The following is an 11,929-nucleotide window of genomic DNA, read 5'->3' as shown; positions in this document are numbered from 1 at the left end:
TTGGACATAGTGGCGTATTAGAGGTAAAAAATGATATAAATACTGTTCGGTTTCTCGCACAAACCGATCGTTCCGTGTCTTAGGAAATCAATATGTCGTCACGAGCCGCAGGGTTTCCTTTTATGCCAAAAATCATTAGGATATTAAGTAAAGATCATGTTCCATGAAGATATTTTTATGGATAATTTCCTACCGTAAATATATCAAAACTTCATTTTTGATTAGTAATATGCATTGCTAAGAACTTCATTTGAACAACTTTAAAGGCGATTTTCTCAGTATTTTGATTTTTTTGCACCCTCAGATTCCAGATCTTCAAATATTGTCCTATCCTAACAAACCATACATCAATGGAAAGCTTATTTATTCATAAAAACCTTCACATATACTATCTGATCAATAAAAGTAAAAATTGAGCAGTAAAATATTTCATTCTTAATATAAATGGATGTCAAATGAATTCCATTGCTCTGTACAAATGCAACTTTAAAGTCAACGTGAAATAAAAATGGACTCAGTTACTGACACACAACACACATTCCTGGTTTTATTGTGTGATTTTTTTTTTTGTTATTCGAAAGAAAAAAGTTATTCTTTGTAATCTTCCATCAGAATGTAATTAATTTCTCTGCCTCTGAAATGTCTTTGCTATTCCTTTTTCTATAGTTTACGCTGAAATCATAACGTTTACAGCAATAGTAGCAAATAATGATAGATTTATTCCGACACATTACCACTGGGATACATACATCAAGATGCCCTCAAGGGTGAACTTGACCTTAAGCTTCCACGTCCTTCATGCAGATCTGGCTCTGTTCTGATGCAGAGCGCCTACTTTTCACCATTCAGTCACTTCCCAGTGGATAAAATCAAGCCATGCCTTACATTTTGTTTATATTACAAAAGTAAAATGTGTTGTGAATAGAGTTTTATGTTGATTGTAATGCTGCATGCCTGGACCGCTAAAGGGAAAATGTAAATGGAGCACAATGCAGTGATTTAGAAGAGTCTGAATAAAAGTCGCTTCCTGTCGACCCCTCACTTGTGTTCAGCTTGTACATGTTTAATATATTTCACTAAATGAACAGCATGGAATTGAACTAATTTGATGGTAAGGGAAAGTGTCGTGTGACAGATATTTCAGAGTAAGAATGGCCCGATGGCCCAGGGCTGGTGTAACAGCTTCAGAGCGGTTGACTTATGTTACTGTGTTCCAGTGATCTTACATTCATCCTGTTGATCATGTGCAACTATTTGTGTGCTTTGCAAAGTTTGGTTTTGAAGGTTGTGTTGTGAATTCTGCTGATGTAAAACAAGATAATGCCACCAAGATAACATTAGCTGGCGGACATGAGGAACATTTCTTGAAATTGTGAATAAGCCTTTGCACAGTATGCCATTCTCCAGCAAAAGTGCTTTTGAAGTTTTACAGTGAGTTTAAAAAACAAAAGTGACGTGACATGTGGCCAAGTATGGCGACCCATACTTAGAATTAGTGCTCTGCATTTAACCCATCCAAAGTGCACACACACAGTAGTGAACACACACACACCGTGAACACACACCCGGAGCAGTGGGCAGCCATTTTTTTTGCTGCGGCGCCCGGGGAGCAGTTGGGGGTTCGGTGCCTTGCTCAAGGGCACCTCAGTCGTGGTATTGAAGGTGGGAGAGAGCGCTGTACATTCACTCCCCCCACCTACAATCCCTGCCGGTACGAGACTCGAACCCGCAACCTTTGGGTTACGAGTCCGACTCTCTAACCATTAGGCCACGACTTCCCCAGCATTATGCAATGTATAAAATGATTTTTATGATGAGTTGTAAATAAAACAAAGATTATTGGAGAGTGTTTTTCTACTTCAAAATTTCACATTTAATTCAGCGTGTTGTTTGCTGTTTCTTTGTTTGTGGAATTTACTAGCAATATACTGAGTGTTATTTATTTGAGAGAATATGAAGTTATATTATATCTGTTAAATGTCCAGCTGTCATTGCAAATTTAAAACCAATTATTTGTTTATGGGGTAAAAAAAACAATGCTTAATTAAAGTATATAAATATATTTTTCTGATAGTTCTAGAATTCTTTTCTGTGGTGAGGCGAGCAGAAATGGAAGAAGAGAGGGCCAAAAGAAAAATCCCTGTTAATTGAGCTCTGTACTGGAGATCCAGGGCAGGCGGCTGGTGTTGGCCCCAGATGGGCCCCTGATTGTGGGGTTTGTGTAGTAGCAGCATGTGCTTGAAGCGAGCTGGTATCCATTATCCTCTCAAACATCAGCTCTTCACTGTGGGAACCTTATTGATCTACAGCTCTATAATTATTGTACTAGCGCACACATGCACACACACTCACTGACTCACTCACTTACTCTCTCTTCTATCTTTCTGCTGAGCCTCTGATCCTCTTTTTTGCTCTTTTTTTCTTCTCTTTTAATTGCTTTTTTGTCTCTTTCTTATCTTCTTCTTCTCCCCCACACACGTGCCTCATCCCTTCCCATAATTCCAGCCCTGTCTGTCGTCTTTTCCACTCTTCCCCTCCCTTTCTTTCCAATGTTCCCTCACTCATTAAAGTGCAATGACCTTTTGTGTTTTACCAGACTTGGGAACAAGCGTTGCTGTTTGTCTACAAGTAAATAAGACAGCTAATTTCTCTGATTATGTATTACAGCATAGCAAATGTCGTGTCAGGATATGGGTATTCAGTCAAGTTGTAACAAGTTTGCAGGCTTGCATTTGTGCTTCAGTTCAGAGTTTCCAACAAATCTTTTTTCTTAGAATCTTCAGAAAGTAGGGCTGATCAATGAATTGTCTGTTAAATGAGATTACAATTATGGCTGCCACGATTAAGACATTTAAGCCTGCAGGCAACTAAAGCAGTTACCACTTTTTCATTCTGTTCTTTCTATTTTTGGGGGGTGAATACAAATGTTTTTAATAAGTAGACAGCTTTAGGAAGATAACTTTTGAAAACTTGATGGACACTGTTTCATGTTTAATTTATTTACTCAATTCACTTGGCACATTCCATTGGAGTTTCTGTAAAGAGATATCATATGTACCCACTGGTCACTAAAGTTGCTGTATTAAATTTAGATTGATGTGAAAAATACATATACACTATTGCTTAAAAGTTTGGGGTCTGTAAATTTCTTTAATGAATGACGTTTTTGAAAGAAGTCTCTAATGAGCAAAGCTGCATTTATTTGATCAAAAATACAATGCTGTGAAATGTTATTACAGTTTAAAATAACGGTTTTCTATTTGAATATATTTCTTATTCCTGTGATAACAAAGCTGAATTTTCAGCAGCCATTACTCCAAGTCTTCATTGTCACATGATCCTTCAGAAATCATCCTAATGTCCTGATTTGGTGCTCAAGAAATCAAGATTTCTCATTTTTATCAGTGTTGAAAACAGCTGTGTAATGTTTTGTGGAAATATTAATATTTTGTGGAAATATTAAAATTTTTTCAGGATTCCTTGATAAATAAATAGTAATTTTGAAGCACGGCGTTTATTTGAAATGGAAATCTTAGCATCTTTAATCTAGCACTCTCTATTCTAATTCTATTCTTCAAAAAAAAAAAACTTGCCCCTTTTAGACTTGCACTCTTCATTTACTAACTGCTTGTTTTCTTAAAAAAAAATAAAAATGAAAAATAACACTAGCTTCTCTAATCTTTTTTTTAAATTCTATCTATTTGTTTTCTTTTTATTTATTATACAATTAACAGAAGCAAAAAAAGGCCTCTAACACTAGCTTGCTCTATTCTTTTTCAATTCTATCTGTTTTCTTTTTATTTATTATATAATAAAAAATATTGTTATAGCACTTGCATATCGTTGCTCTTTTGTTGATTTTGATTGCTTCCATTGTCCTCATTTGTAACTTCGCTTTGGATAAAAGCGGCTGCTAAATGACTAAATGTAAATCTTATGACATTATGCAATATAAAATATATGTATTTGCTGTCACTTTTTGATCAATTTAATGTGCTCTTGCTCACTCCAGAGCTTTGAATGCAGTGTAATTCAGGGACACATATCTCTACTTGCTGTGGATGTGTTTACTAAAAGAATAAGGTGTGCTGTTGTTGACCCATACAAAATACATATTTTCTTATAACTTGTATTAATTAAAATGAATTGCAATTACAATATCAAGGGGAGTAAAAATAATTAATGGTCCCACTTTATTTTAAGGTCCAATTCTCGCCATTAACAAACCATTTATGATGACTTTTGCCTGAATAAACCCCTAATTTGCTGCTTATTGATAGTTAGTAAGGTAGATATTAAGTTTAGGTATTGTGTAGGATTAGGGATGTAGAATATGTGCTTTAGAAGTACTAATAAACAGCTATTATGTATAGGCATGCTAATAAGCTATAGTTAATAGTGAGAATTGGTCCCTACCTAAAGTGTTACCGAATTAATATTTTGTAATGCTTTGTTTTTATTATGCACAGCTTTTTTTCTTCAGCTGTTAGTGTAGTGTCCTCTCTCAGTCGGCGGTGGTCTTCTCCGGTCTCGTGGCAGTGGCAGCGTGACTTGATTTGAGATCTTCCTGTAACTCCCTCAGGTTCAGTGGGGTTGGACCAGGAAGCTCCAGCCATCGATTTTTCTCTCTTCTTCTATTTTAAACCCTCCACAGTCTCTGTCTCCTCTCAGCTTTAGCCTCAAGGCTGCTTTCAGTTTAGCACGGACCCCTGGGGATCAGCTGTACCGTAAAGACTACGCCACGGGCACAACCCCACAGCAGAGCTCCTGTGGCCTGTGTTTGCTTTACTAAAACACACTCAAACAAACTAATGGCGAGATACTCAATCAAACAAACGTTATTTTTTTTTACGTTAAAGAGTAGGGCTGTGCTGATACAATTGTACATAGTAATTCTCTTTCTCTTAAAATTGCATCAGTGTGTTGTGCTTTTTAAAATGTATTTATTTGATATATTAAATAATATTTTTCTATTTTGGGTAGGATAATTTTTTTCCCACTAAGCTCTTCGCAGTGCATTGGATTGCCTTAACTAATTGGACTGGGGCCAGTGTTGTCTTGGGCACTGTAGTCATTCGGTTAGATTTCAAGTAATAACAGTTGTGAGGTCTCTATAGTAACCGCTTCAAACAGAAGGGGTCACGACAGGCCTTCAGGTTCTTCTGAAATGAGGCAACGGTTTTCATTATTTGCCGTCTGAGGTCACAAGCATAAGTGAAACCATCCAATCAGTGTTCCATATTACTGTACTCTGATGATCTGTTACTCTACAATTCACTGTGACATTTAGGAGAAACAAGGCTTTGTCTGCTTGACGTGAAACATCACGCCTGAGGGAATGTGCGGCCATCATTGGACTTTTCGTAAAACTGCCGCATTACTTTTCTGATGGTGATCATTTTACTATAAAAAAAAAATGTTATGGGTTCAGATCTGATTGAGCTTTATTGACAGTGTCTGTGATTTGAAAAATAATTCAGTTTGTAAAAAAAAAAAATGTTTGCAGTAATACACGTACTGCAAGTCTGGGAACTTGTGTATTTCGTGATTGTGTTTTTTTTTTTTCGAACTCTGAATTTTTCCAAGTTGTCCTAGTTGACCTCACCCTAAAGCCCCGTTCACACCAAGAATGATAACTATAAAGATAACTATAAAGATAAAGTTATTAGTGCCCACACCAGCGGACGATATCGTGTTTATTCGATACGCACACTCGTCGGCCGCTTTAAATTCTCAAGCTCGATGGATTCTGATTGGGTGTCAATGTTTTTATCGTTCATCAGCTGGGAAAAAAATCATTCTGAAAGTGATTCCAACGATATCGTTTCTCTGTGCTTTTATCGTCATAGCAGTGGTGCGGGCTCTTTTGTTGGTGTGGATGTTTTTTTTTTCAGATTGGAATATATTTTACAAGAAAATTTCACATTTCAGTTTTTCTAATTCAAAATTTCACATTTAATTCAATGTGTTGTGTTACCTGCCAATTCCTTGTAATTATTTGTGAAATTTACTATCAATTTCTGAGTGAAAATGGTTTCATTTATTTTATTTTTTTAAAGTTTGCGCTGTACAAACTTTGCAAATAGTTAAATCATGTTCTCTCTGATATCCCAGCATTTATGCTTGTTTTTCCAAAGTGAGGGCTGCGGTAATCAACAGCATCTGTGGCGAGAGCTCAACTTGCGTTTAACCCGGAACATTCCTTTAAATCCCTGTCAAAGGGAAAGCGATGCGTTTTTGGCAGCAGCTATCGCTAAACTGTGCCGTTAGACAGCTTTCCTGTGATAATTAGCCTGGTGGATGTAATCAGAACGGGAAAGTGGTTTAGTTTGGCCACCTGTGTGTGCTTGTACACACGGTCATGTGAGCGTGCTCTCACAAGGTCACTACAACAGCTGCAAGCCTGCTAATCTCAAATAGTGGGCAGGTGCGTGTGTTTGCCCGTCGCGGCACATTTGAGTGCATGAATGTGTTTGCCCCATGTTGAGTGATGGGAAACGGGTTTGTGTGTGTTACAGTGGTACAGTATAGTACACAGGTGTGCCCTCAAATATTTGTGTGCATGAAATGATGTTTTTGTTTGTATTGTGGTTGAATTTCTGCTAAAGTGTTTTTCTGTCTTTACAGGAAGTTTGGGGAGCGCCCTCAACCACAGCGCCTGACGAGGTACGTTTATCACCTTCACATGCTAATAACAAACAAACAAGCTGAGAAAGGCCTCTCTCTGGTACGGCCTACATTTCTGCTTGCAAAATTTGTGAATTACATGACTTCCAGTGACAACAGCGGAACTATCCGCACATGAGTTTTCACTTTAAAACAAAGTTTGTCATTTTTAAAGAAAAATGCTGCAGTTATTGTTTAAAAATGGTGAAAAATTTGAAATGTTCATGTAACATGTAATTATACTGTAAAATACTTTCAATGTTCGATTTTCGGTAAGTAAAAACTATGATTTACCACATAATTCATAATGTGAAACAGTAAAAGGACATTCCCAGAAATCCCTGAATGTCACATTACATATGATTACATTTTATTTAAATGGTTTTGTTTTGTCTTTTTTTTGTTATTAATAATGTGCATTAGCATGTTTTGTGTTACATTTTAGGTTGTTTTGTTTGGTTGTTCATATATTTAAAAAATATATATATTTAAAATTTTCAGGCATCAGTATGCCATACCTGAAACATTGTCACCATATTTCTATGGTAAATTTTTGGCTAACATGAAATTTAACAGGAAAATGTAATTTTTACATTATATAAATTATTCAGTTTGCCCTTTCTGGTATCGTATCATATCATATCATATATCATATCATATCATATTACAAGTAATTATAAGTAATTTTGACAAATATACTGTGTACACACACACACACCCACCCACCCACACACACACACACACATATATGTGATTGTGTGTGTGTGTGTGTGTGTGTGTGTGTGTAGTTGTTGTTATCAATATTTTTAATTTTTTGCATTAATTAAAAATTTTTTTTCTTTAATTTTAATTAAAGTTTTGCACTTTAATTGGAAATCTCATTTTTAGGCTACATGTCATCTCACATAAGTAACTAGAAAAACTGTGAAACTTTGTGAAAATAGACTTGTGAGATTTTATATATTCCTACACCACTTAAAAATTAAGCTGCATATAAATCAAATGTGATCCACTTTACTTTCCCATATGTGAATGTTTTTTTTATTTTTATTAATTCTTCTATGTTGGAAAATACAGACAACTTAAACCTACATTTCCTTTCCTCTAAAATCTAGCCGTATTACAGTTGATTTAATGGCCAGTCTGAAAATAAAAGTACTGTTGGCCTAGGACATCCTGAGCTGTAGTCCCCACTGAGGTTTAGTTTTAGTGTCTCTCGACACTGCCGTGGAGTTTTTCCATAGCTGCTGTCCCTATTTGTCGCCATCGTTTCACTCTATTTTCTCCCAACCTCTTTCTGTTTCACTCGTTTCCCCTCTTGTCTGTCTATTTAATGCTCTTTTCCTCCATCCATCCATTTTTGAAGAGTCAAAATTGGAGGCCAAGAGTTTGCCCAAGAAATATGGAACGAAATGTTTCAGACGATCTGTTCTGTGAAGCAGCTCCAGTCAGCGGTTCATGTTTTGAGTGGACATGGAAAATGATAGAGAGGGGAGAGTTAAGCGCTGGCCGCCCAACCCGTGCCGCACGCCCTGCGGTTAACTTACAGCACGACTGCATTCTGGCAGAGAGCACACGCCCTGGCAGGACATTGCCACCGCTTCACGGCCCCTGTCTGCCCTGGACCCCATCCTGTGAATCTGAGTGTCATTAGATAAAGACTGGTGTGTCTGTATGTTCTACTTACAATTCACTAAGGTGTTGTTCAGTCACAGGTTAGGAGCAGCTTAGGTCAGATTAATTTGTGTCAAACCTGTTTGGATAATGCTTTCTGTAGACTGGCTATTTTTAATGAGATGTGCACCATGTTGTGATGACTAGGGGATAAGGTGATGAAATGTTTGTGTGTGTGTGTGTGTGTCGGGGAGCCCATTGCTAAAGATAATGTGACGTGCCCGGAGGAAGATGAACCTCTTTAAACATCTACAGTCTCAATTAACTGCCAGAGTATTATACAAACCTTCTCCTTCTCGTCTTGTGCACATTCAAACATGCAGCTTTGGCACAAGTAACTGTTTTTACCAGTATTACTAATTCTGCAAAATTTGGGCATGAACTAACTTGAGCAGTTTGTCATTCATACTTTTCTTCTTTCTCTCTTTTAACCATTTTCTTACTTTTCTCCTGCAGTTAACTCCCTGTCTGCTTTTTTATTGTCCAAGGTGATTTAAAACCTGACTGTCTCTCCATCTCTTTAGATATATTCTTATTCTTATTTATTAATATTTGAAATGGCCTTTAGTGAACTATGAGCCATGATTTGCTACTAATAGGGACATGCAAATTCTAGACAGATTTTAAATAGACACAGATTTTCTGTATGTCCCATAGTGCAAGATGAATCACCAATATTTTTCATTTGAAGAGAAAATTAAATACGTATATCTGCCAACAGTTAATTTTGGCAGTTTTCTGGCGTGTATCTGTTTACATTCAAAAGTTTGGAGTCAGTAAGATTTTTTTTTTGTTCAACAGGGATGCATAAAAAAAAAGAAATTTATAATGTAAATGCTGTTCTTTTGCACTTTCTATTCATCAAAGTATCCTGCAAAAAATGTATGATAGTTTGCCCAAAATATTAAGCATCACAAGTTTTTTTAACATTTATAATAATTGCAAATGTTTCTTGAGCGCCTAATCAGCATATTAGAATTATTTCTGAAGGACCATGTGACACTAAAGACTAATAGAGTAATGATGCTTAAAATTCAGCTTTGTCAGCACATAATTACATTATAAATATATATTCGATATAGAAAGCAGTTATTTAAAATGTGACATTTGCCTTACACTTACATTTAATCATTTAGCAGATACTTTTATCAAAAGTGACTTACAAATGAGGACAATACAGTAGAAGCAATCAAACCAACAAAAGAGCAACAATATGTTAGTGCTGTGACAAATCCAGATCAATCTAACGCATTTCACGTAGCTAAGTGTTTTTTTTAAATATAATATTTATTAATAAATATTTATAATATTTAACTTTTTTTTATATATATATTTTAAATGTTTTAAAACATAATACTATTTGTACTGTATTTTGATCAAATAAATGCAGCCTTTTGAGAATAAGAGACGTCTTTCAAAAAATCATTAAAAAAAGTAAATCCAAACCCTAAAAGTTAATAATAACTTAACCATTTTGACTACTACTTGGACCATGGTCTGGTCCTATTGGTTGTGATTAAAATCCACTTTTAAGCCATTTCAGAGCAAATTCACAAATACCAAAATATATATTAAATATTGTTAAAAACCTGAAAAATACTGAAATAATTTTTTTGGTTTGTTATCTCGACTCGGACCTATCGGGCTTGCGCACATTTCAAAAAAATTTCTTTTACTAATGTTTTTTTTATTTATTTTAGTGATTCATTGAGACATTCATTTAGAGAGTTTAATGATTAAATTCCACATCTGTGACACATATAGAGAGAGATCACTGGAAATATGGTTCTTGACTTATGTAGCCCACGTCACATTGTGGTTTTCCCGTTGTAAAATTTCTGTCTTTCTAAAAATTTGCATCTTTCAGGTCTTTTGTATAATGTGGTGTTTTGACTTTCATGTCCTGTGGTTTTGAAACTTATTAAAATATGTGTGTATGTAGATTATAGCATTTGTTGCGAGTTTGCTGTTGCGTGTTCAGTGTTTGTGTGCGTGTCAAAAGCTCTTCCTGTTGAAGTGCCCATATTTATCATGCTGTTGCTGAAAACTGATGACTCACAAAGGCTTGTCCACTTCTTTCCCCAATGTGTCTGGCTTTGTGTTTATGTGCATCTGTGTAATGCTGTGGTTGCTTGTTATTACTTATGTCTTTCTGTTTCTAAATTTGATATTTTATGTTTTTAAGTAAGGTTTTCTTCTCTTCAGTGGGGTGGATATAAGCTATCTGAATCTTTCAGTTCTGTTTGAATTAAACATTTCTCAATCAATCACTACTGTTTTAAGTTTATGTGTGTTTTCCGTGAGGAAGCTGTCAGAAGAGCTGAAGGTCTGTGATTTTTCTCTTGAGCACATGACGTCACATGGCCCAGTGGCTTGACTTTGCATGCGAGACCTTTGCGTGTGCAGGAAAACTCTGATTGATCTCCAGGACCGCTTGCATGGAGTTGCATGTTATTTCTGACCTTATTTTACCAGCACTGCAAGGTGCAATAAACCTTGACATAAATAACGCCAAGTTTGGTTCACATGTTCCCCATAAGATGTTAGCCAATGGAATAAATCTCAAACCTACTATCATATGTTTTCAAATTAAACATTTGGGTGGTGTATGTTTTGGATCATAAGTGATCTTTGATCTTTAATCGCATTTGTGAAACGTACACACAACTGCATATATTTTCTAAATCAAGTCGTCAGTAGGTTGTCAGAACAACTAGTCATCTTGGAAAGCTTTGTGTAATTAGACTTGTTCAGCGTCCACCAAGAACTTTCAAAAGTTTGGAGCCGGCAAGATTTTTTGCTAATGTTTTTGAAAGTCTTTTTTGCTTGCCAAGGCTGGATCTAAAACTGTAATATTGTGAAAATGCATTATTATTAATAATAATACAATAAAAATAATAACATATTATTTATTACTCTGATGACAACCATTACTCCAGTCTTCAGTGTGACATGATCCCACATATGCTGATTTGGTGCTTAAGCAACATTTCTTATGTTGAAAACATTTAATATTTTTCTGGAAACTTTTTTTTTTTTGCACTTAATGCATTCTTGCTGAACAGAAGTATTAAAAAAAAGACCCCAAACTTTTAAATGCTAGTGCATTTGCACCCTTCTGTGACTATTAATGACTAACTGAGTATAACCTTTTATTGCACAAAACCATAATAGTCCTCAGAAACAAACGGAGGTGTATAGATTATGCACAATAGGAACATTGCTCTCAGCAGGTGGTATGAAGTCTGACTGTAATTGTCTTGAAATGTATTCTTGAAGGTGGTAAATTTGTTACAAAAGTTCTGATTTAATGGCTGAGGTGGTGTTGCTTAAAAGGGCATGAATTTAAAGAGTTTTACAATCTAAAAGTTACACTGTTGGCACACTGTAAAACAAATCTGTGACATTTACCGTAAAATACCAGCAGCTGTGGTTGCCAGAACTTCACCGTAAAAAATATGGTAGCAACATTTTAGGTTTTACAGACTTAACTTAAATTCACAATAAAATACCGTATTTCATTAACTGATGTAATGTTAATAAACCAACATATTGAAGTGTTAATATCTGTTTTGAACCATTGTAATAC

The 11,929-nt window shown here is 35.6% G+C and overlaps 1 protein-coding gene across 2 annotated transcripts in view; it reads left to right on the top strand.

Moving 5' to 3' along the window:
- rbpjb (recombination signal binding protein for immunoglobulin kappa J region b) overlaps positions 1–11,929 on the top strand; it is a 58,118-nt gene that overhangs the window by 26,303 nt on the left and 19,886 nt on the right. Inside the window, exons 1-2 of one of the 2 annotated variants that reach the window (XM_016511545.1) lie at positions 6,393–6,538; positions 6,628–6,666. Coding sequence is in view for 1 of the 2 variants with exons in the window: in XM_016511459.1 (XP_016366945.1) it covers positions 6,628–6,666 (39 nt within the window). In the remaining variant the exon portion in view is untranslated. Of the gene's footprint in view, positions 1–6,392; positions 6,539–6,627; positions 6,667–11,929 lie in introns of those variants that run through there. The other variant, XM_016511459.1, reaches the window with a different exon arrangement.

Source organism: Sinocyclocheilus rhinocerous, unplaced genomic scaffold (assembly GCF_001515625.1).
Source record: "Sinocyclocheilus rhinocerous isolate Xijiao unplaced genomic scaffold, SAMN03320098_v1.1 scaffold611, whole genome shotgun sequence".
In the NCBI taxonomy this organism is placed as follows: Eukaryota; Metazoa; Chordata; class Actinopteri; order Cypriniformes; family Cyprinidae; genus Sinocyclocheilus; species Sinocyclocheilus rhinocerous.
Note: the sequence above shows the minus strand (reverse complement) of the source record. Positions and strands in the feature narration are given on the sequence as shown.